The sequence below is a fragment of the Pollachius pollachius genome (genome assembly GCF_949987615.1).
Source record: "Pollachius pollachius genome assembly, chromosome: 1".
In the NCBI taxonomy this organism is placed as follows: domain Eukaryota; kingdom Metazoa; phylum Chordata; class Actinopteri; order Gadiformes; family Gadidae; genus Pollachius; species Pollachius pollachius.
Genome location: NC_136934.1, coordinates 33534594 through 33559951, shown reverse-complemented (window position 1 = coordinate 33559951; position 25358 = coordinate 33534594). Strand labels below are relative to the sequence as shown.

At 41.1% G+C, this 25358-nt stretch overlaps 3 protein-coding genes across 4 annotated transcripts; 1 reads left to right on the top strand and 2 right to left on the bottom strand.

Moving 5' to 3' along the window:
• The first annotated feature begins 1838 nt into the window (after positions 1 to 1838).
• On the top strand, positions 1839 to 4171 carry pafah1b3 (platelet-activating factor acetylhydrolase, isoform Ib, gamma subunit). 2 transcript variants are annotated; one of them, XM_079754624.1, is made up of 6 exons: positions 1839 to 1860; positions 2141 to 2232; positions 2450 to 2539; positions 2662 to 2778; positions 2915 to 3037; positions 3156 to 4171. In XM_079754624.1, exons 2-6 carry the CDS (start codon positions 2152 to 2154, stop codon positions 3414 to 3416), a joined length of 672 nt encoding a protein of 223 aa, XP_079610750.1. In that variant the 5' UTR covers positions 1839 to 1860; positions 2141 to 2151; the 3' UTR covers positions 3417 to 4171. The 2 variants fall into 2 exon arrangements, with proteins under 2 accessions (XP_079610750.1, XP_079610751.1); XM_079754625.1 differs by lacking the exon at positions 1839 to 1860 and adding an exon at positions 1885 to 1927.
• A 520-nt stretch (positions 4172 to 4691) lies between these two features.
• On the bottom strand, positions 4692 to 10643 carry ceacam1 (CEA cell adhesion molecule 1). The gene is made up of 11 exons (XM_079739924.1): positions 10421 to 10643; positions 9893 to 10195; positions 9250 to 9534; positions 8881 to 9144; positions 8494 to 8763; positions 8001 to 8252; positions 7377 to 7646; positions 6565 to 6816; positions 6168 to 6452; positions 5559 to 5819; positions 4692 to 5337 (listed from the first exon to the last, which is right to left on the bottom strand). The coding sequence occupies exons 1-11, from the start codon at positions 10473 to 10475 to the stop codon at positions 5249 to 5251; spliced, it is 2586 nt and encodes an 861-aa protein (XP_079596050.1). The 5' UTR covers positions 10476 to 10643; the 3' UTR covers positions 4692 to 5248.
• A 1710-nt stretch (positions 10644 to 12353) lies between these two features.
• Positions 12354 to 16528, bottom strand: LOC307086592 (cell adhesion molecule CEACAM2-like; the record flags this gene model as incomplete). Its single annotated transcript, XM_079751848.1, has 5 exons — positions 16387 to 16528; positions 15866 to 16174; positions 13293 to 13571; positions 12649 to 12912; positions 12354 to 12454 (listed from the first exon to the last, which is right to left on the bottom strand). The coding sequence occupies exons 1-5, from the start codon at positions 16436 to 16438 to the stop codon at positions 12354 to 12356; spliced, it is 1005 nt and encodes a 334-aa protein (XP_079607974.1). The 5' UTR covers positions 16439 to 16528.
• Positions 16529 to 25358: the final 8830 nt, after the last annotated feature.

Below are 25358 nucleotides of genomic sequence, written 5' to 3'. Positions count from 1 at the left end.
ACCAAAACTGAGCCTTCGATGCACCCCAAGCAGATGCTCTTGGAACAGGGGGCCATGCCTCTCCTGAATGGCGAGCAACAGCACTTCTCTGCTTTCTGCTAGCACGTCTCTTCTTCTTGGCAGTTGTAGCTTTAGTGAATGACACAAACGTCCAGCTACCGCACTGATGGCGTTGTGCCAGAGCTGGTGTGGGGAGTCGGGACTGCGTTTCCACGCTAGCGTTTGGTTCTTTGGAGTGGGGGCCTTCACCTGTGTGTTTACCTTCTCAAGTTCAGGCCTCACATTTCCTTTCACCCGTGTAGGGGAAGTCTCCCTCTCCATAATGGACATGACAGCTTTGGTCTTCTTACTTTTATGTTTTAATGAATAACTTTGGCTGCTTGTGGGTTGTTGGTTTTCTTTTTCAGCTGAAATACCAGGTATTTGTGGCCTCTGTCCTTGTGTGATATCTGACCCATATGTATTGGAATGAGAGTCCACACTGGTTTTCTCCTGATGAAGAGCCACATCTGAATCTCTTGCAATTAACACACCTTCACTCGAGTTGGCCAAATGAGCTTCACTGCTAGAGCAAGGAGATGATGGGGGGGAATTTTGCACCGGAAAAATAGCATCCAGGTTATTTCCCTGTAGCCCTGGCTGCCTTTGCCTTCCCTGCTTCCTTTGCTCACTCAACAAGCGCTCAATGTCAATCGACTTCACCTCATGGTTGAACAGGCCCTGATGGCCTATAAGTCGGTTGGTCGTGATAACACTGGGCTCTTGTGCAGAAGTAAAGAGGCGTGCAAATCTTGCCTCTTTTCTCTGAGGACAATGAGCGATAGTCTTGCCGCAGCTATAAGATTGTTGCTTATCTTTGCTGGACATGTGATTTCGGTGGTGCTGGTGATGATGGTGTGATTGCCTATTTGACGCCTCTGCCCCGCTGCCCCTGACTTGGTTTCTTTCTTTGCGAGTCCTTAGTCGTTTCATCTTGTTCTTATGACTCTCATACCCATCCATAACATCAGGGACTGAACGTGAGCAGTTACAGGAGTTCACTGAGATACAGTTTTTGTCAGCAATTTTCTTTCTGGAAGCAGACGTGACACTTTGTCTGCCTCTTTTAGATGGATGACTCATTCTGGATCAAACATAATTCATATTAGCTAATTAGCAACGTGCCGTCATTTGACTAAATAAAATAGCTCTAATCTAGTTTTAATTTCAATATGGTATTTGTGCATATCTAGCTTTGGCTACTGTTATGTAGCTACTGTTATCACTACAACATCCAGCTTTGTATTATCGTTTGTATTTTTAACCTTAAGTACGTCCAAGCCACGCTACAATTTAAAATAAAAAGTAAATTCTTACCTCAATTCAGCACACGTGACGAAAGAACAAACGCTATTTAATCTCTAGTGTTTTTCGAAGCAGAAACATTTGCTACAAAATGTTCATCAGTAGAAAAGTATTGGTATCATTCAACCTTTAACATTACAAAGCTATTTACTGAAACACAAAACAGTTGTTTCTGGCTATAGACATTTAATAATTGAGTTGCTGGGCAACACGCAGTTTATGTGTCTTTTTGCGCAGTATGCACCCTCGCGAACATGACTGATAGGGTGAGTCCACTTTGCTTGTTGAGGAGGGATTTTAGTTTTTGAATTTACAAAATATTTTCTGTATTTATAATTCATTTACTGAGTTTTTTTGTACTCTAAGTAATTTTACCTGGTTTTGCGTTTAATCAAATATAAATTAATTTCATTATAAGGATAAAAACGTATATTTGATTCATCCACAGTAATTGATGGTAGATTCCGGCTGTAGCGAAATTTTACTTCCAGGAACTGAATTAAAAGGCTGCACAAGGTATTTTTTTTGTTTGGGCATATTTAACAGTATTCGTCAATCAATTCAAATGCAATATTATGCTTTGGTAATGTTATACGCAGATAAATATTGTTTATGAGCAGATTACGTGATATTTTGTAGTTATGCTTGACAGCTCTCGCTGTTGTGATCTAGTGATTCAGCAGCCATTTCTCTCCGTCCTTATTTGATCACAATTAAAAGCTTATTGAAATTTGCGTGGTTCCATTTGAACGAAAGGAGATACGCCAACAAAACCTGCCTGTTTTTGCCAACACAGATATCAAGGTGATGAGTGCAGGAGACTCAAATCCGGCCGCCACACCCACTCCGTGTGAGGACATTCAGGGAGATGGACGATGGATGTCTTTGGTGTGTGTCAATTATCTCGGCATTTATATGATCAAAATAATCAATAAATGTATTGGCTACTACTGTTATAATTTCAAATCTAAGGCGTTGGTGTCATCTTCAGAAGCAACACGCTATCAAGATCGACATTTATCATGGATCATTCACATATAAAATTGTTTTTTTTGTTTATGGATATCATTGCCATAAGTTGTTTATTTTATCTGTTTTTCTACAGCACAACCGTTTTGTATCCGACAGTAAAGACAAAGAGCCTGATGTGCTCTTTGTGGGGGACTCTCTTGTTCAGCTCATGCACCAGTTTGGGGTAAGAATACTGAAGATGCTTTATGTTTCATGGCAGGTGATTTATTTCTGGCTCAACTTCAAGCGTGTTCAGCAACCGTGTATGACCACACTTATTGGACGGTTGATTTTATATACGTGTAGGTATGGAGAGAACTCTTCTCTCCTCTCCATGCTCTTAACTTTGGGATCGGAGGTGATGCCACACAACACGTTTTGTGGAGACTGAGCAATGGGGAATTGGACAACATCAGCCCAAAGGTAAACCTATTTTAAATGTAATAATATGCTTAATGTATCGTCACCACAATGGGGATTTCATGATTGCCATTTCAGATCATTGTATGGAAATATAAATAATATTTTTGATTTGTATTTATTCCTCTACTTTTTCCAGGTTGTGGTACTATGGGTAGGAACCAATAATCATGGCCACTCAGCAGAACAGATATGCGGAGGCCTCCTAGCCATTGTGCAAGTCATCAAGAACAAGCTGCCCAATGCCCGCACACTCGTGCTCGTAGGTTTAAGTGTTTAAGAAAGTGTGTGTGTGTGTGTGTGTGATTTAATGTGTGTGTGTGCATATATATGTATACATAAGTGTATTATAAGGGGATTGCAATTTTCTGTTTATCTAGGGGATCCTCCCCAGAGGAAAGCTGCCCAACCCTCTCCGCGAACGCAACACCCAGGTGAACCATCTTGTCGCGGAGGCTGTATCATCCCTTCCCCATGCCTCGTTCTTCAGCGTGGACCCAGGCTTCGTCCACTGCAATGGTAGCATCTCCCACCAGGACATGTACGATTACCTCCACCTCACCCCTCAGGCATACCAGGCTGTGTGCCAGCCCTTACACGCCCATCTCAAATCCATGCTGGACAAGCCAGCTGAGATCTGAGGGACAATCGCCCCAGCCATAGAATACCCCCCCCCCCCCCCGCTCGCAAACTAACACTACTTACTGCAGTGGTTCCTGGTCCTGATTGTGGAGAGCGTCTCACAATGATGTTGCTATTAAGGGCCTTGAATAATGGCTGATATTCACATAGCCCTCTCTCCATGGTCAGGTTTGGTGGCCACTGCTGGTTATAATGGGACCATAAACCTTTTGGCGTTACAACATGCTACAACTTGGAGTTAAATGTGCTGCACTTAATCCCAGAATGTGTCTGTATAGAAGAATAGAACATAGTATCCATCCCTACTTACCTCCCCGTTCCCAATATCTTTTCTCTGCCTGTTTTTTTTTTTTTTTTTCTCTGATGTGTTATTGTTTGCTTTAAGTTGACCAAATATTCTGTTTTCACATGACTATACTTGTTGGAATGATGGAAATGCACCATTAATCTCACCCTTTTTTCATTGTTTTACATTTTGTCATTTTATGTTTATGAAAAATTGGATTTAGAGTTTTGGTTTGAATGAGGATTGTTTGCTGCCAAGACAAAATGAGTGTTTGACTAGGATGTTGGATGTGTGTATTAGTTGTTGCTTGTGCTACAAGTTCCTTCGACTCCCTTAAAACCAAGTGTGCTCTGTAAAAGGCTTCACTTTACTGTGTAAATTGCTTTCAAACTCAGATAAGGATTGCTTTACTGAACTCTGCAAATGTTTCAGGGGACTGCTGTTTCTGTAATGTCACAGTGCATTAAAAGTGGGAAAAAAAAGTATTGCTTGGCAAGAAATCTTATTTATATGATATTTTTATATCTTTCTGTTTTTACCATTCAAACACACATTTTCATGGGCATTTCTGGATGTGATTTTTGAGCCTGAACATAATAATGCAAACAACATATCTTTTAAATCTCACTATGCGGCATATTGTGTTAAACTACAACATTTGTGTGCAAGGAAAATCATAACCACTAAAGGTTTGCTATTCATGCAAAACTTGAGTGCTGACACCTACAAAAGGACCAAAACCCTGGCACATTGAAGGCCTTTGTTGTGATTCCACAGCAATGCTTGTTGGTCAGTATCATGTGGGTCCCCCTGGCAGGCATCTCCCATGCTTGCCAGAAATTATTCAATAGTATGACCTATGGTTTTGCCGGCGCTGTTCTATTCTATGAATACTTACAAAACGTAGTATTAATATATGAGCTTAGTAACCATAATTCCAATAACCTTAACTCAAATTGAAAACCATAAATTAAGAGTAATGCCTCACTAGCAGTAATCATAACAATTTATTGGAGATTGGAAAACAACGTTTGTTTAATTGGATAAATATATCTAAAATAAACACTCAATACATAGATTACACAATACCTGTAATATATTTCCGATTAATACTTTTACAAATAAGTTACAAATACAATGTCAATATATGGCAGAATACATGTTTTGCCCTTAATCAAATTATTAAAAAATAATCAAACATTTAAAATCATTTAAATAATTACATATCTTATAACCCAAGAATGTACCAACTTTTCATTTCACTGATATTTTTTATGAACTTTATATTGAAAAAATAGAGCTCATGATTACCATCAATTATTGGCAAAGATTACAGTCCCTGAGAAACAACGAACGCATCATTTGATTTCTAAACTGCAATAACTGACTTGTTTTACTATTAACACCTACTCTATTAAGAACAGGAAGTAGAGGAGAAAGAAATAGAGAAATTGCTGTTTTCCAATCCAAGCCATTCTTTAGTACATTTGGGATGGCAGCAGAGGGAGCAGGAGGATACGTATACCTGCTCCCAGTGAAGGCCCCTCAGTTGCCAAGCATGGGGACAGACAGTGCTGCCAGGATCATAAACAGCAGCACGCCAGGAGAGGCCAATGAATGGCCAGGAGCGTCATCTAAGATGGGAGAGAAAGCCAAAGTGTTGGTTTATGTCCAGGTCTCTAATATCGTAGTTTCAGCTACTGTTCACTGAGACCCTCTCATGAGCTCTCTTGTAATTACAAACATTATTGATTGTTATTGTGAAGAGAAAAAGGTAAAACGTTGTTTTAAGCAATATCAAAATGAGAATTGTAACTAGAAACAGAACACATAGAAATCCCACCCTGCTACTCACTGATGGTAAGTGTTTTATTCTGGAACATGGAGATGTCAGTCACATTGTTATAAGCTTTGCACTTGTAGTTGATAACTTTTGGTGCTATGGCCAATACAGTAAGTACTGGGCCGCTCCCATTGGCCGCTGGAACAGAGTCGATGAACCACTGGTATTGACTAGTTGGTCTGGAGGCCGCAGAGCATGTAAAAACCGCAACCTTTTTATCAGAGCCTAGGTTTAAGACATCCGGCCCGCTGATGCTCACGTTCCACGGTCCATCTGCGGAACACATTCAGGCACATTGTTCTGAGGCAAACATTGAAAAAACCCTGTGCAAACATTTTGTACTCTTTAACTTCATAATCTTGAAGGCTCATTTTGTTGAGGCTTGATAGTATCCAATTGTTTCAGCATTACATAATATAGGGCTATTGGCCGGTAGTCCAGCGCTCTGTATAGTGTATTTTAATATATTTTTTATAGCATTTTTAATCCACCGACAAATCTCAAATAATGATAATAATATCAAACAAATATCCAAATGTCCAAATGCAAGTCGAACCAGAGAATCTTTGCTAACATATAGAATACAAATCATGGACACATCACTGTGGCGGCTATACTCACAGTTCACCAGCAGCTGGTGTTCAGGGCTGCTATATTTGCGAACAACGTTTTCAGCGTCACACCGGTAGAAACCGTTGTCATAGGTCGTCACGGGACTGAAGTGGAGGGAGTTGTTCATCATGGACATGTGCGATTTACTGTTTGATGAGTTAGTGCCGTCGAGTGGAACTCCATTCTTGGTCCAAGATATGGAATCATAGAGCCCGGCCACTGCGCAGCTCAGGGTGAAGTTGTGTGACTGAACGGGAAGCAAGTCCTCCTTGATCGCCACATACTCAATACTCTCTGAGGAAACAAAGCGCATCCACCTTAGAGTGTGATCATTGTACAATGATGTTGAACAACGCCAACAGATATGGGAAAAAAATGACATTGAGGGCCGCAAGGGGTCTCTTACCGATGACCCTAAGCTTTGTGAAACTTGTGCTGTTTTTCCCAGTGACTTTGTTCAGGGCGAGGCAGGTGTATGCTCCACTCATGTTTAAACTTAGAGGACCAGTTTCAAGAATGGAATCATTCCCTACAAGGTCTCCTCTGTAGTACCAGTGGTAGTAGCTAGGAGGGTAGGAGGAGGCCGTGCAATTGAAAACCGCATTATCTCCTGTCTCAGCTACACCAGGGCCCGTAATCTCGGGAGTATATGGTCCAACTGGAAAGGCAGAACATCATGGGGAAGTTGACATGACAGTTGGGGGCTACAAACACACTATCAAAACACAATTGGTTTATTGATACACCAAATTCAACTTTAACATATTTCTAAGGTTATGTTTTGTATACAATGATGGCATACCATTCAAGTCGTCAATACTTTCTTATGTAATCTGTATTGCAACAGTCAGCAGTCCAAACTTTTATGCAAGGACCCCGGGAGTGGTGAAACTTGTGTGCCAACTCAGGTATGCAAATACTCACATTGTGGTCCTTGCATACCAAGATGGGTGTGGAGAGTAACCACAAAGACATAAGACATAACCTAACCTGCTGGGAGTCCTAACCACGAGACTGTCAGGTTACCTTGGTGACTAGTGAAGCTGTGTTTCCTCAACAAGACATCTATCTTAACCATATTTTCACTACAATACAGCCCTACCTCCAAGGTGCGCTATGGTATTAAACTAGTTCAGCACAGCTTGCAATGGGCCGTCTAAAATATTAAGCCGATAAGCGCTAAACTGTGCCTCTTTTTCTTCTTAGTGTGCTACTCACAAATGACATGGAGTCTGTATTTGGGGCTGGTCATGTTGCTCACAGCGTTGGTTGCTGAACAATGGTAGTATCCGTCATCCTTTTGGTGGACTGGATGGAAGATGAGTGTGTGATTGTACATGGAGGTGGTGTTGCCCGCGGGCAAGGCCTCTCCGTCCTTCATCCAGTGAACATGTTCCACCACCCCCGTGGCATCACACGTCAGCGTGAACGCGAGCCCTTGCATAGCAGAGGTCGAGTTTCCCTTGATTTGGACGTGTGTTATAGGATCTGCAAGACAAGCAAACCAAGACAGACAGCAACGTCAAGCGTTTTTCCATGTCTACAAAGAACTCATGATCAAGTTGTTATTCATCATACGTCAATGAATAATAAAATGAACAAAAAAAGTGGTGTCTAGTGGTTAGGATGTTCGACCCCCAACCTAAAGGCTTTGGGTTTGAACACTGATGTCCATGAGCAGGACGCCTTCCCCCGACCTGCTCATCAATGTCATATTGCAGTGTCTGGGAAATGGCTTAATAGTGGAGAAAATAAATAGACCCAGATTCCCTATCTGGGATCAATAAAGTAAGTCATTATAGTAGTCGTCTTAGAGTAAGAACAATGAGCATGAATAGTTACCGTAAACGGTGAGCATGGTGTAGGCCGTTGAGTTGCAGCCGGTGATATTGTTGAAGGCCATGCAGATGTATTTCCCGCTCATGGCTGTGGTCAGATGCTTGGTGACGTACTGGGAGGCGTTGGCCACCAGAGAGCCGTTGAAGTACCAGCTGTATTGGCTCGGGGGCTCGGAAGACGATGAGCATTTTAAGGTCACCTGATGTCCTGCCAGACCTACGGATGGCCCCCGGATCACAACCGCCTCAGGGCCATCTGCGAGGGCAAAGACCATGGTTGGACAGGAAGTGTCCAACCATGTCCAACAATTCATTCATTGAATTCCTCAAGTGAGACTGCTCCCATTCATACGTCCACGGCTCATAAGGATTGTTATGTACCCATATACAGCATCTAGGACGGGTGAGTAGAAATGCATTACAGGCATCCGTCCATCCAACACTAACACACACACAAACACACACACCCGTAGAAAGACTGATAGATTTGTACTTACAGTTAACAATTAGCCTGTAAGGACTACTTGTTATGTTGCTCACGATATTGAACGCCTGACAATTATAGTCCACAGCATCTGGTTTAGTGACTGGGTCAAGGGTCAGACTGCGGTTTCTCAGCGATGTCATGTTATGCGCCATCATGGCGGTGCCGTTCTTCCACCATGATATGGAATCTACACTCCCGTTCACGTCACAGCTCAAAGTGACCGACTGGCCCAGGATCACGGGCCCCCCCGCGCGACTAACGGAAACATGGTAAATAGGGTCTAGGGAGGGAAAGGTAAAACTTCTGTGAATGAACACTGTATGTCTTCATGGTGATGCTAAGTACGTGATTCGAGCATCCAAATGCAGGATTGTTTAAAAATGCATTCAGCTCTTACCCAAAATTCGGACCATGGTCTTGACGCTGTTGTACCTGCATGTCACAGGGTTGTAAAGAAGACACATATAATATCCTGTTTGGTTTTCCTTGGTGTGAATGAGTTGAATCTCTGGGCCAGACAAGCTAAGGCCCATGTCATTAAAGAACCAGTGGACAGTCGCCGGGGGGCTGGACTCAGCGTGACAGGACAGTGTGATGTTGGAGCCCGTCTTGTAAGTTGCCATCATTGGCCTTGGGACCATCTTTGGGTTACTCGGACCGTCTGGCCAGGAGCACAAAGCACTGTTACTTTGATACAGTTGTCATGAACAATACACAACATCTTTTATTTGATCCAGGACATTTGTTGCTCAACATTGAAACGTACAGCTGATGTTCAACAGGATGAGGGCACTCGATTCACGGCTCACGCCATTGGACACCGTGCACATGAAGGGTCCCCGGTCGTATCGGGTCACGTTGGCGATGGTGAGAACGGCGCCTCCGCCACTAAACAGAACCCCGTCAGCATCCTGCGGGACCACAGAGCCGTTGTTGGTCCAGACATAAGACAGGGAGGAGCCGTTGGAGACAGAGCAGGTGAAGACTGCCGAGTCATTGAACTCGACCATATGGGCTGCGTTGGCGCTCAGGGTAACGTTTGAAATGAGCTCTGTGGAAGAAGAGAAGGAAAGATTGAGAAATCAACTTTAATTTGACTATGTCATCATATGTTGAAGGAGCTGGATAGGAGGATAGTGTTTTGACTTGACAGACTTTGACTGCTGTATTTGGAGGCAAGCCCTTTTTCTTTCTTCTCTTTGGGAAATTATTTTCACAACTACTAAAATTATTTTCACAACTGAGCAAACTACTATTTGCTCAGAATTTACTTCAAAGTTGTCAGAAGGTTAATTGTTGCACCTATTATATTGATAATTATATCGATGTGTACATGTACGTTTATATGTATACGCATGGATAGTGTAGATTAAATACCTGTATATGTAGATGTACGTGAAGTGACCTACCTTGGACAGACAATGTGATCTCTAGTTCAAAAGATGGCTCCCCTCCTGTTAGTTTATATATTCCCGAGTCGGACACTTGTAGAGACTTGATGGACAGCTCTGCTGAGGTCCGGTTGAATGTAACCCTTTCTTGCCAAGGTAGAAATATGAAACTTCCACCACCATACATGACCAAAATGGGAATTGATTCAAAGAGCCAGGTCCCAACAATGATTGTGGTTTGGTTGGATAGGCTCAATGTCACATCGCTACCAACAGGTAATGGGTTCTGAGAAGCAATGATCGACTTGCCACAGGCTGGATCTAGGGAAGGAGAACAGTATTCATATTCTGTTGTATCTTGTTTTGTCTCAAAATCCGAGAGATCAGGAACAATGATTGAAAGCGGTTAACAATTTGTGAAATATTCAAAGTGAGTTCTTTTTTTACCGTTTATCCAGTCTTATACATCATCCATTACAGATTAGTGCCAAATTAAGCATTTCCTCTTATTGCACAATTCATATCTCAAATCCTGTGTTACCTCACCTGCTGCAATTGTGAGCAGTATGATAGTCAGGAACGGTGCCATTGGATACTCCATGTTAGTCCTGCTAAAGTTGTAACGCTTCTGACATAAGATCTCCTTCTCTTCCAGCAAAATGACTCTCAGTCTGACTTGATTTGGCCCTATAGTTAGCTATTGTGTCTCTGCAGTAACCTTCTGATCAAATATTTGCTCAACATCACAGTTTTGTGGTCTCATGGTCTCTTACTGCTCACACCCACATAAAGCCAATGCCTTGTTTTGCCATGGTCGGAGGTGACATAATGTTATTAGTAGATGCAACAAGGAGTGTCCATGGACATTTACGGTAAACCGTTTATAAAAACGTCATTTAATAGGGACAGGTGCGTGAGGATACTTTTTTTTATCAGAAATGTCATGTGGCGCACACACCTTGTTGATTGTTCCAGAACAATACAAAAGTAAATAAGGGGCCCATTGAAAACTTTGCCTTGTAATTTTGAGAAATATTAACTTAACATGAATGTCAATAATACCTGTTTGGACATGTATTAAATAAAATAAATAAAGTTTCTTATTCAAAATTAAATATTTAAGGGATGTATTTTAGCAAAACTGTTTCATATATATGAGTGATTACATTCATATTCATGGGAGTGTCTGCCGATGACAAATGTTATGACCATTTATAAAACCCTAAGTCTATTTGCTTTTCCAAAGAATGATATTGGAAAGAAGTCCTTTCCCCTCCCCCCACATTTGTCTTTCACTCTTCCTCTCTTTTCTCTCTCCTCTACTATTTTTCTTGCTATTTCTCTCTAAACTTCACATATACACACACGTACGACAAAAATATATATTAATTCTAATAGTGTTTATGCCTTTCCATATTTGCACATGTTTACTCATTCTCCAAGTAAATGAAAAGTAGAGGAAATGCAAAAGTGAATTGTAAATTGCCTTACAAAAAAAGTAAGATCATTTAAATTCATATTACCTATGAAGTTTTACCTATGTGCTACGTATGAAGTGTAAAAATGATCCTATTTGAACATAAATATCTGTCCATTTTTCGAAATAGGAAAATAACATACTTTAGCTTTATTTACTGAAATATTTTTTAGAAGCACATTGTAAATGCAATGATCAGGAATAATGTATAAAACTATCCAGGAAATACAACTATTTGATTGTTCAGGAGTCTTTTATTACATTTATTTACAAAATAATGCACACACATTGTGGAATCTAAGTAATTAAGTAATATTAATACAAATTGTTTTATCCCCAAGTTATTTTACTTGTTTTTAATGCACACAAAATAATGGATAGCCTAATGGTACCTGATTATAGTAACTATTTTTTTTATGATAATGAATAATAATACATTCCTGTCTATATCTTTTCAGCTATACAAGTGAAGTCAATTTGAATATCTGAAAAACCACATTCAATCAAAAAAGCTATGTGTAGGCCGAATAAAGTTAAAGATTAAACAGAATATATATTTTTTACCACTTAGCTTTGGATAGTACCAACAGTTTTATAACATAACAGCAGGGTAAGGGATTATCTAAAGGTTATCTGTGAAACAAAGAGATGAAAATAAAGTTAGCAGTCACCTAAAGCCGTACTGTTGATATTGCAGTGTGTGTCTAGTATGTTTAATCAACTACAATAGGGCTCAAACATATTTTTCCAGTTTACGCATTATCACACTGTTAATGTTTAACTAGGGCTTCACAATTGAGTGTTTACAACACTGCGTTGCCCACCATGCCAACAGCATGACCCTTATTATTCAAACCTTCCTCACGATGAAAGGCCTTCAAGTTCGGCTTCAAAACAGCATTCATGTTCCATTGACACATTAGTGAGCTGTATCATAATACAGGAAAGTAATAACCTGTAATAACAGATCCCGACTCTATACTGTAGTGCCAGTAATGCCGGTTAGTTTGCATAGGACTTGCCTGAAAACATTGATAGGAAGGCAGACATGGACAGGAAGGGCAGGAGCCACACAGTCACTCCACGCTGCTCTGACCCTGATGCTAAGGAGAGAAGAAAAGCAAAGAACACAACTGAAGATGGATGAATTTATAAATGGGTACTATATAGATGAATGAATGAATGGCTGAATATATCTATGGACAGTGGATGGATGGATGTGTTAGATGGATAGATATTTGAGGAAACCATGACAACTACATAGTAATGCATATGCATAGATTGCAGAGATTCCTACCTATGTTGATGTACTTGGTGATGTTGCTGTACAATTGGGTGACGGTGTTGTAGGCCAGACAGGAGTACAGCCCGCTGTCCTTCTCGCTGACGCTGTAGAGCTTCAAGTCTGGGCCGGTGGTGTTAAGGCGGTCTCCCTGGAAGGCCCACTGGAGCTGGGCGCGGGGGTTAGACTGTGCTGAGCAGGACACGTTCAGGTCACTTCCCAAGAGAAAGTCGCTGATGTTCTGCCCGTTGCCTCTGAGCTCCATGTGGTCCGGACCATCTGAGGCAAGGAGGAGAAGGGTATAGAGGATTAGGGAAGTAGGCTGGACTGGGGAGAATGCAATCTATGAATCTATCTATCTATCCATCTATCTATCTTTCTATATATGATCTATCTAACTTTCTATCCATCAATATTTGTATCTAACCATCCACCCATCCATCTATTTATGAATCCATCTATCCATCCACCTATTTCTCCAACAATTTCTGTATTAATTCACCCATTCATCCATCCAACTATTTATTTTTTCATCCATCCACACAATCAACCTATCTATCTATCTCTCTACCTTATATTCATAATTTCATTATTTTTGTTTATTATTATATTGCTATTTCAAATGAAGCAGGAGGGGGTGAAGTTAGCTATCTACTCACAGTAGATAGTGAGGTTCAGCGATTGACTGATTTCACTGCTGACGGCGTTGGACACATTGCACGTGAGCGGCCCCTGATCGTAGCGGGTCATGTTGAGGATGGTCAGGTTGGAGTCTCCGGCGCCGATCTGTACCCAGTTGCCCGCGTTGACCACCGAGCTGCCGTTCATCCAGAGGAAGGAGGGGGAGGAGCCCTTGGCCGAGCAGGTGAAAACTGCAGAGTCTCGGAACTCCACGAAGACAGTATCATTGGTCTTCAGTTCCACATTGGAGATGGCCTCTGTGGGGGAGAGAGAGAGAGAGAGAGAGAGAGAGAGAGAGAGAGAGAGAGAGAGAGAGAGAGAGAGAGAGAGAGAGAGAGAGAGGGAGAGGGAGAGGGAGAGAGAGAGAGGGAGAGAGAGAGAGAGAGACAGAGAGAGGGAGTGAACGTTATAGGGATAATGAAGGTGTTGGGACGTATGGGTGATATTGACACAGCAGAATTGGGTGCCGTAGAACTGATAAGGTACAGAGATTGCTTTGAGCCACCCCTTACCCTTCATTCATAAGGGCAGAGGAGAGAAAAGGAGATAGAGAAGGAGTGGGAGAGCAAAAGAGAGGGAGTGGAAGGGTTAGGAGGGGGTTTGTGAATGACTCAGAAAGAGTAGAAGAAACAGCCTGAATAGATTTCATCACCATTCATAATAAGTCATTGTGAAGACTATCTATCCATTGATCAATCTATTGATCAACCTATCTGTCTCACATGAATGCATGCTTACACAAAAAACACGCCCTGAGGATGACATTAAATTTATGTTTAGTCAGAATACATTTAACCTAAGCCACAAGCAGGACCCCATCAATGGAGCTCTGGTAGAAAGGGTCAGCTGCTTTAGGTGCTCTGTTTGCACATCACTGATGACCCTACCTGGTCTGGCCACACAGGTAAGATGGTCAAACTAGCTTGGCAACGGCTCTTCCAATGGCAGAGAGCCCAGCCCAACAGGACATCTACCACACACGCTGCCTCATAAAAACTTGCACGATTATTAAGGACTCCAACCATTTGTATCCCAGAGTTTCCACCAGGCGTCTTAACAGTCCGTGATTTCTTAAATGCACATGTCCCTTTATGACTTTAAATTCTACCTCATAATTTAATATAACTATGACTTGTGACATAAAAAGATTTGCATGCAATTGGATTTTGGAACTTTTATATCATTGGATAATTTCTTATTTTTTTTACCCTGTAACCTTTTTACCCTGTATACCATATATTTATTGCTTTCTTGTTCTTATGACCGGATCACCAACTGAGCATCGTCCAGTAGATCTGCTGTGCCAGTGCATTGAGCAGTTCAAGGACTGGATGTGCCAACATTTTCTCCAACTAAATAAGGACAAAACTGAGATAATTATTTTTGTTTGCAAAGATAAAAGACTGAATGTAAGCCTACACCTTGACACCCTCTCCTTGAAAACAAAAACCAAGCCAGACATCTCGGTGTTATCATGGATTCAGATCTGAATTCAAGAGCCACGTCAAGTCAGTGACATGGTCGGCCTACTATCACCTGAAAAACATAACAAGACTAAGGGGACTCATGTCAACACAAGACATTGAAGAATGTCCATGCATTGCTTACTAATAGGTTGGATTATTGTAACGGTATATTTGCAGGCCTTCCAAAAAGCTCTCAGGCAGCTATAGCTTGTTCAGAATGCAACTGCTTATTACGACTTATAACAAAGACCAAAGATTTGATCACAATACACCAATCCTCCAATCATTGCATTGGCTCCCGGTGAATCAGAGAATTTATTTCAAAATACTGCTGCCACATATAAATCAATAAACGGCCAAAGAATATCACTGAAATGCTTTTGCTATATGAACCCGCTAGACCTTAAAGATCAACTGGTACCAGTCAGCTTATTGTTCCCAGAGTCATAACAAAACTTGGAAGAACAGGTTTCAGCTACTACTGGGAAATGACCACAGATAGCTGGAATTAACTATCTGAAGATCTGAGATAAGCTCCAACCCTGTCTACAATTTAAAGCAAGACTAAAAACCTTTATGTTTATGATGAAATTATAACTTATTATAATTATAACTTATTGTTTTTTTCAATTGTCTGTTGACCTCATACATTCTTTTAAATCATGTTTTGACGTGTCTCTTCTTTTAAATACAATTGTTAAATTTAATTTATAATTATTTTGCAAAAAAGTCTTCCTTGTCTATGGAATGTCCTATATAAATAAAGCTGACTTAAAGTGACCTTACTTGTATGCTAGCCTGTTGATATGTTTTTTTTGAGTTGATTGTATGATTAGTTCATTTGTGTTTAATGTGAGGGTGTGATCCCAACAGATGGGCTTACCAGGTTGCAGCTAGGTTTACAAATCAATCAATAGTATTTATACAAATAGTATTTTTGTCTAGCACATTTTATCTTTTTGAAATATTATGCCCTCAATAAGTAGTTCCTAAGAATGTCAGTGCCCTGCCTCTGTTTGGTTCTATGTTTCTGGCAATAAGACTCGCCTTGACCAAACACAGACAAACAACCGTGTCAGTCTCACCCAGTACAGTGATGGTGATGCTAGCGGTCAGCGCCGGGTCGGTGCTCTTCACGGTGTAGACACCCGCGTCGGCCAGCGTGATGGAGCGGAGTGTCAGGGCGTTGGTGGCCGTGTCCACTGAGGCTCTGCCGGTGTAGCTGGGGAACACAGCGGCCTGAGAGCCCAACCAGTTGAGGATGGCCGTGGTGCCCAGGGACCAGGTCCCGCTGGTGACCGCGGTGGCCGGGGACACCGCAAGCACCAGCGTCTGGCCCACGAGGACAGGGTTGGAGGACGGCTTGACCTCCGCCACCCCGGAGGCCAGGGTTGCTTTGGGGTGAGGGGTGAAGGGGAGGGGAGATAACACTGTGATGTGGATGGATGCTGGTCAACAGAGCTGGCTTGATAAGAGAATTAGTACCGCTTGTTGTACTGCAGTAAATAAATAAAACACACTCCTATTTGACATCTACATATTATTTTCCATCAAGCAGAGATTGAGGTTCCAAATGAGAACATAGATTAAATGTGGAGGTGCCTACCTTGCATCAGAAGCAGCAGGAAAATGGACGTTCTTCCACCTGTAGTCTCCATTTTGTATTGGCAGTCTGGAAATGTCCCTGAGATCCCCCCACTAATATACTTGTATTGACCATGTCCAGCCCCCTACTCATTCTGGTAAAACGGCAGCAATGTTGTTATCTCCTCAACCCTTATTTGAAGTTCAATCTTCTAAGCCTTCCTTAAATACTATACAAATAGCAAACCGTCAATAAGTCGATAAATTGTGACACAAGGTATGCTCGTCATTTAAGGAGTGGCAGAGCCCCTTATTATATGTGTTTATAACAAAGTTTTTCCCTTTATTTCACTGTATTATAGACATGATTAAGGCCTATACAATTATAAAAAGCAGCTGTTTGGACCCAAACAAAGTTCTTTGCATAAAACAACCTTATTTTATACTAATTTCCAAAGGAAAACTGAATTGCATTCAGCAGCAATCATTTTACAACTCCTTGACACCCTCAATGTGAAGCTGCATGTCCACTGGCCTTGTGTGGCATGTAAACAAAGCTCATGCTCAACTCCTATCTGCAGGTTCACTTATGGAGAAATGTGTAGCCTTTTCTGTCAGTCAATACCACCACCTTGTTAAACATACACATTTGGCAGGCCCCTCACGTAAACACCCGTAGCATTGTCTGGGTGGTTATCTAGTAGCAGGACACTCCAGGGCCCTGACACATTGGAAGGAAGAGATTAATGACCAGGGTTAGTGATTTGTGGACAGAGAATGAGTAAGGGCTGTTATCACCTCAAGGGTCGAGCTAATGTAAAGGAGAATGTAAGCCCTATAGGAGACACCAGAAGTTCACTGTGGAAATTATTGAAGGGGAAATGCTTTGATGCCCCTGCACCCATTAGATTGAGCAACATAAATCTCTCCTGTGTGGACATATCATAGATACAATATATTATTGAGGAATTATGACTAGTACTGACGCTTTATATTGACAAATAACTAAGCCAATATACATAGAAAAGGTTCAATGGATGGTCAAACCCTGAGTTATTGAGGATGTAGAAACATTTATATGGCATTATATTGCTTGGTTTCAAGTCTTTCAGGTTGTCCTTTTCAATAAGTGACCTTGAAACAAGACATATTGCAATAAGATACCCGGTACCTCGGTTAGAATTAAGAGGAACTGGATAATAAACAGGATTTGGCCATGGGGGATGACCTGTTGACAAATGGACACCATAACTTGTTTCTTTTCTGAAACTCGAGTAGCTATAAACATAAAATGGAGGTCAAAGAGAACTTTTTTTTTTATGCTGCCTGAATCTTGCCTAGCTGGACTGTGAAGGGAGCATAACTTACAAGTAATTTCTTGTGAAAAGTACAATAATATCTACTGATTGTGTTGAGCTTAAAGTCTCCAAACTTATTAAATATCGTGTCTACGTCATGAAAATACAATACAAGTATAGCACCACCTAGTGGCCTTCGTAAGGAAGCACCCTGATCGGTGGCAGTGCCTCGGGGGCAGAGCCGAGCAGCCTACCTGGATAATGTGTTTTGATAAATCGTTGGATCCTTCCGGCCAACTATATGTATCACTAATCAAATTGTGAAATAAGATAATAATAATAATAATAATAATAATAATAATAATAATAATAATAATAATAATAATAATAATAATGATAATAATAATAATGTTACTTGTATTTGAATAATCAGTGGTGAGTGTAGCGGATGCGGATGGATAAGTGGAATGTGTGCTGTTGGATGTTGTTTAGTTTAAACGCAAGCCAAACCAAGTATAGGTCTTTGCAAAACCCAATCCGGTGTTAGACCGAATTCTGCGACCCACCGAAAAGTGGTGGCCCCAGGGAGCGCTGTTTTTTTCTGCAAAATGCACACAGCACGAGTTTGAAGTAGACAGGCATGAAGAACATAAATAAAGCGATCTCCCCCCACCCCCCTTATTATTAAATGTACTTAATAAATAGATTATATTCGATTAGCATTTAACAGACCCATACAATGGATAGAGCGTTTAGTATGGTCCATCACCTTTGCTTCTTTCCCCATAAAAAGCTAAGTGTTAAATTTGTTGATATACCTTTGAGTATTTCCTAAATAGGCTATACTGTGTAAAATGCTGTTTAGAATGAACTATTGTATCAAGAAAAGAAAGACCGGGTCACACTATTCGATGGGTCGCAGAATTCGGTGTAACACCGGAACAACCGAAGCCATAAAGCAAGAAAATCAAACAGAAAGCAATCGGACCTGCCACAACACATGCCCCGTTGCCATACCAAAGGCCCCGGCTCCGGTCCGTCACCAACATTCGCAACGAATGCTTAGAATCAGAGTTTACCATACACAATCAGCAAGTTAAATCTGCCATCGCAAGTAGACCGCTTAAGAGGTGACTACTGACGCTAGTCACGTTTCCATCTAAAAGGTGATGCGAATCTTTAGAAAGTTCGCAAAAAATTTTTTGAAATAGGTGCGTTTCCATCAAGTGGTTGGAGCGAAAAACTACACACATTCCAGGGCTTGTCGTATCCTTTTGATAGCATCCTCTCTTAGGATCTGATATATAGTAGAATTGCGTTGTTTTCCATCTAAAATAGCTGTAATGTTTTTTTCTTCGATGAGAGCAAGGAAAAGTTTAACCTCTTCAGCGGTCCACACGTATCTATTATTCACATTGGCAATCTGTTCCATGGACGTATTTAAAAGATACATTATCATTCGAAAGTCATGCAGCCTTTATACCACAGATACTCCATGGTCTATAGCATATAACCGCGTTTTCTGATTACAGTTTAATGCATTTTCCACAATGTACCAGCTCTCGTTTTGAAGGCTGAACAGATACTTTGACTGGATTTACTTAGTAGGTATATATAGTGGCGAGCAGCACGGGAAGGACGAGACGGGAGCCCAGGATGAACAATTATGCAGTTCCGTGCCCCATACACCGCACGACTACGGACTGCCTTTATAATCAACGAACATAAGAGAAACACGGGACACCTGACCAACACACACAACACTCTCACTTATGGTCCCGATCACACAATGGAACAACACACAATTAACACAAAGACCCCAAACCCGTTAACCCCACTTAACCTAACAGAATAAATTAACAAAACCCCTTTTGTCAACTGACAACCCCAATTCCCAGAATCCCCGCGGCTCCGGAACATGGCGCCCACACCCGTGGTCGCCACAATATATATATATATATATATATATATATATATATATATATATATATATATATATATATATATATATATATATATATATATAGACGCTACAAGTTGATGTCGGCAGGGTTGCTATGGCCGGTCGTTATGCGGAAATCGGAAGGACGTTGTCAGTCCTGTGTGTTCAATGTTCGCTACGTCACAGCTGTTTTGAAAAAGTGTGTTTCCATCTCCCATTTTGCGCATTTACTCTTTTTCGCATTTCTCAAAAACCACCTCAAGCGAGCGGATAAACTTTTTTTGCGAATTAGAGGATTCTTATGCGAATTTTGGTATTTCCATCACCGTTTACTGATTCGATTCTTCAAAATTCGCATACAATCAGGGGGATTGAAACGCAGCTAGTGAGACGCTCATCGTAGTGGGTTAGGTGGAGTTTGTTTTGTGTGCGTGTGTGTAAATAAAGGCAACTCGGACTCGTGGCGTGTATGGGGCACGAGAGTTGCAAACTGCTAAACCTGGGGTCCCTTCTCGGCCTTCCCGTGCTACTCGCCACAATATTATATTAAACAATTGATTCACTATTGGATCAAACGTGGGGTAGGCTACTTGGTATTTCCTTCACATTGGAGTGTGGTTCATTTAGTGCCAATTCGATACGTGTTGTAGGTATGCGAGTATCGCCAGCTGGCGCATGCATGTAGAGGCAGAGAGTGAAGATAGTTTCTTCGTATAAAATGATCTGTTAATGGATAACAATTCAAATAAAATGACGAATATAAATCTGCTCTAAGAATTATTGCTGTAGCGTAAAAGTTGGAGATTGATGATCAAAGGCAGCGTGCCACCAGATAGTGCCAGCTGCGTGGTACTGGGCCACTGCCATAGATATTATACCAATGCAGGTCCTTGTATGAAGCAGTCCCTGACCTGAGCGACAGCTGGAACACAGCAAGATAAGATAACACAATAGTGTTTAAACGAGTAGCACTACTTGGCTCTTTGTACCGTACAGATTCATATATGAATTTTATTATATATATATATATATATATATGATTTAATATTAATCCACTTGTTACAATTCCATAACCATTGGTAACAAATTTGTTGTCATGAAGTCGGTTGTTACAAACAATCCACCGCTAGGGTGCGTCAATGAGACACTAAGAAAGCGTCTGTGTTGGGTCAGCTTTCGTTTTTATTTATGATTGTAATATTATGTAGTAAAGTATGTGTGCATCATAAAAAGATATCCTGACTTTTCCCTGCCCCTCTTTGTGTTTGCATGTTCATTATGTTCTAATAGAGTCGGCAGATGCAAAGGACACAAGGGAGATAATTGATTATTATATACTATAATTGAAGAATGCAGTGGAATTCAACTTGCAGCTTCAGCATCAGTCCCAGGATCATATCAGCCCAAGCAGTCTGCTCGACCGCACTGGGGTTCTCCTAAACAAAAGACAAGAACATACAGCAGAAGAGTTCACCTTGAGTTTTTCTCCCACTAACACCACATGACGGCGTACTTGATCAATAACAAATCAATAACCATTCATCGATACCTTTGACCTCCACCCCCTTGTTGGTCTGGACCGAGCGCTGGCCCCCCCCCCCATTGAACCCCCCCCCCCCCCCCCCCCCCCAGTCCACGGTGAGAGTTTTGCTGGCCAAGCACGAGGAGGTGCTCTGCCCCCCGGGACCACCACGTCCAGGCCGCTGACTCCACGGTCCAGGTGTCCACCGGTCACCGGGAAAACAAAAACCCTGCAAATGATTAAAGGTGTGCCCTGATGACCATGGACATCAACACTAACTAACCAAAGACATGCAAAACATGTAAGCCAATGAAGCCATAAACAGTATATAATAAAAACGATTGGCATCAGCTGACCTATGTCCCCCCATCTTATCTACAGTTCCTCATAGTTCAGCAGATAGCCCAGGCTGAGGTAAGCACCCATGGGCAGGGAGGGCATGGCAGCCTTTCACTGCTGGAACTCACATGCATGTCAGCTCCAACGTACAATCCAGTCCTCCTGGAATCCAAGAAAGCGAGTTCCAATTCCCAACCAGGCCTTTCACAGACCAGGAGAAAGTGCAGCCCTGCGGGATGCAGGAAGAGGAATAGATGAACGTTGACTTAAAGCTGGCTTTCACTGGTGCTGTGTACAAGAAACCATTGGGAGCACCTTGAGAAAACTAAATAAAATTATGTAATCCGTAGTTATATGGATACAGAGACCCGCTGGGCTTTTCATTTATTATTTGCTAAGGTGCGTCAGGTCTTATACACCCCAACATAACATGTTGAAATGGAGTTGGTCGGGTGTAGGGCCAGTATTTCTCCGCAGCAATTGCAATACTTGGCTGCCAAAAAACCTGGATAGAATCTGATGACCCGAGGTCAGACAATTTATGACATGATAATCTATCTCTTTCTAAATCTAAATGCTTCAGGCAAATAGTGTTCTTTGTTTTACCAGTCATTATACCCACTCATTAACACCTTATGTGATATAAATCACATAAGGTGATATGAAGTACATATCAAGGATATAAGTTAATCATTATACACAGGGGTGTAGGAATGAGTTTAACATTGGGGGGGACACATATCGGAAACCTGACAGATCCGTTAATGGTTTGAACAGAAATATGTCATAAATTAACTACACTGAAAAAATTCACAAATATATTTTATTCTACTAAAAAGATACATTTGTAAATGTAAAGGAAAACACATTTTGAATGGCAGTAATGAACTGATAAATATCAAATCAATTCTTTAATTGCACGCTCAATCATCCAGTTTTTTAGAATAAGAAGCGGTGACAAGACGCTGTGTTGCACTTTCAAAATAAAATAAAATATTTTTCTCCCCCCGGTATAATTTTTAGGTGGGACAAATGCGCCTGTCTCCAATATTGGAGGGGACACGTCCCCTCCGTCTCCCCCGGTTCCTACGCCCTTGATTATACACAAAGGCCAAAGGTCAATTTAAAGAGCCAATGGCATTTTTCTGAATCTTAAATATATGATTTGTTTACATGTATAAAAAAAACAAAATCTTTTTGTTGAAGTGTCACTTGCCTACAAATAAAACTAAATGTCAGAGCACACAACATGGATACATATTTGTTACTCCTAGTGTTCACTCTAAATGGTGATCCTTTACTCATCAGACTCAAAGAACTTCTGCCCTTTGAGTGCTAGCAGCAGTGGAACCATCTCCAGAAAGATAGCCATCAATATCCTCCTCCTGTCCAACTCTTCACTCACAAATTGACAACACAATAAGTCCAAAAAGGGTTTAATGAGATTGCCTGTAATACTTAATTGTCTTCAAACCTAACAAAACGTATTAATTTCACAGTAACCTCGCGCACTAATATGGGTTTCATGTGATGGATTTCAGACATTGCCAACCGGAAGTCACCTCTTATCATGACTTTATGCCTATGACTTTTTAGTGCTAGTTTAATGAGTTTTTATCATTTAGAATTCTTTATTGTATGCCTTTATTGCTTTTTGTTATATTTTATACATTCACAATCACAATGAAAACATTCTTTTGAGATACTCCTAAGCTATTTAGGGCAACAATATGGTATTAAGAGAAACAACAGTTTTGCTGAAAGGGCATAACATTTTCACAGAGCGGAAGGAACAAGGAACGAAGGGATTGGGATTTCTTTTTAATTTTATTATCAAGTCATGACCGAATCATTACTAGCCAAACTAGCTTGGTGCTTCTTATCACGTGAGAGGCTAAACCACGCTAGGAGAATGCTAGGTAGCAGGCGTTTTGATCTCAGAGTAGATTGTGGATATGTCTGGGTTTTGCATTTTCACGCCCACATCCTGGTTCTTCTTCAAGTGGCCGATATCGGCATAGTTCATATTATTGGAGAGCGAGAGAGGAAAGAGGGGGATATTGAAAATAGATGGAGATGAAGTGTTAGGTTCTGTGAAGGAAAAAAACATGACACGTTTACGCTTCGATTCCGCATCCATCAATGGACACTCCATAACATTTCAAAATACTACGAAAAAATATGAGTGCTAATGCTAATCCTGACATTATTTCAAGTGTGGCAATTTTTTTTTAATTCTAGGTATCATATAAAGTAAACTTTCCTTGATGCATACAAGTTCCACATCTCATTGTTGTAACTTTTATATTTAGCTTGTGTACTTGTTTTGTATAACTTTACTATGTTAACTAATTCAATTACGAACTTGACTTGTAAACTCAAATGAATGGGAGAACTCAGATCCAACAAAATCTTTAACTCTTTGTGCATTATTTATTGTGGTTATTATTATGTGAATAGACTACTTAAGTGCACAATCATGAAGTCGTTGTTTGCATGATTGACACGTGGGGTTCCATTCCATACTGCATACCTGCTTGTGAGGACACGATAAATCAGTGCACCAACTAGTGCTACAGCTAGTATCACTGCAATGGCTATACCAGCAATGGCACCAGATGACAACTGGGAAGAACTGTTGTCTGGAAAAGAGAAAAGATAAAGGGTTTATGGGTTAAATGAGGAAAAATTCTGAGAGGGCAACAGATTGGTGTTAGTGTCTGCGTCTGTATCAATCCGTGTGTGTGTGTGTGTGTGTGTGTGTGTGTGTGTGTGTGTGGGGTGTGTGTGTGTGTGTGTGTGTGTGGGGGGGGGGGGGGGGGGGGGGGGGAGGTGTGTGTGTGTGTGCACGTCTGTCCATTTAAGATGAATGGTAATAATGTACCTGTTACTGATATACGTTGCATCGCAAGAAGCTCCAACTTAGTGATGGTGTTCACTGCTAAACATGTGTATTCTCCACTGTCAAAAAGCGTCGCCGTTTTGAAAAACTCAGCGCCAGAGCCGATTTTCTCGTTCATCCCGTTCATCCAGGTGAAATCTGCAGGAGGGGTGGATAAATTCAGCATCTGGCCAATCTCTACTGGGTCTTCCGGAACTAAAATCTGAATGCTCACTGATCCATCTGAAACCCAGATATTACCACAGATTCAATTCTAAACCACAACAAAAACTATTGTAAAAAATATTTACACAAAAAATGAATTATTACTCCCACATCATAGGCCAGCATTAGCTTCATATAATGCATATCTTTAGAATGGATCGACCATGTAATAAACAGACACATTATGAGACAGAGACAATCACTTCCAGTTACAGAAAGCAGAACAGTCCTGCCATGATTAAACTGCAGCTAGAGCTAGTCCTCTTGGTTGTTATAGTTAGCAAACAAACAGAAGTAAGTAATATGGTATATAAAACACATACACACACACACACACACACACACACACACACACACACACACACACACACACACACACACACACACACACACACACACACACATGCATACATATATACATGCATACACCTAATGCTCTTCAACGTCCATTATTACCTGTTAAAGCCAAACATACAGCAATCATGCAATAACCATGTGATAAATACATTTTATTTTTTATTCCAATCGAGGAACGTTCACTACCTTAGTAAGTAGGCTACCGCTATTGAATAATCAGTTTGGTCTCCAAATGACTGTGGTCTGAAAATTGTTATTATAAGTGTTGAGGCAGAGATACACCCAGTATGGCGTATCTCCAAAGGCTAAGGCTTAAATAACCATTTGTGGCCACTGACCATGGGTAATATGTAAGGGTTGCCACTGTAAACACCACTCACCGGAGTTACTAACGGAACAGGTCATCCAGTCCTCCTGCGATATCTAGTGG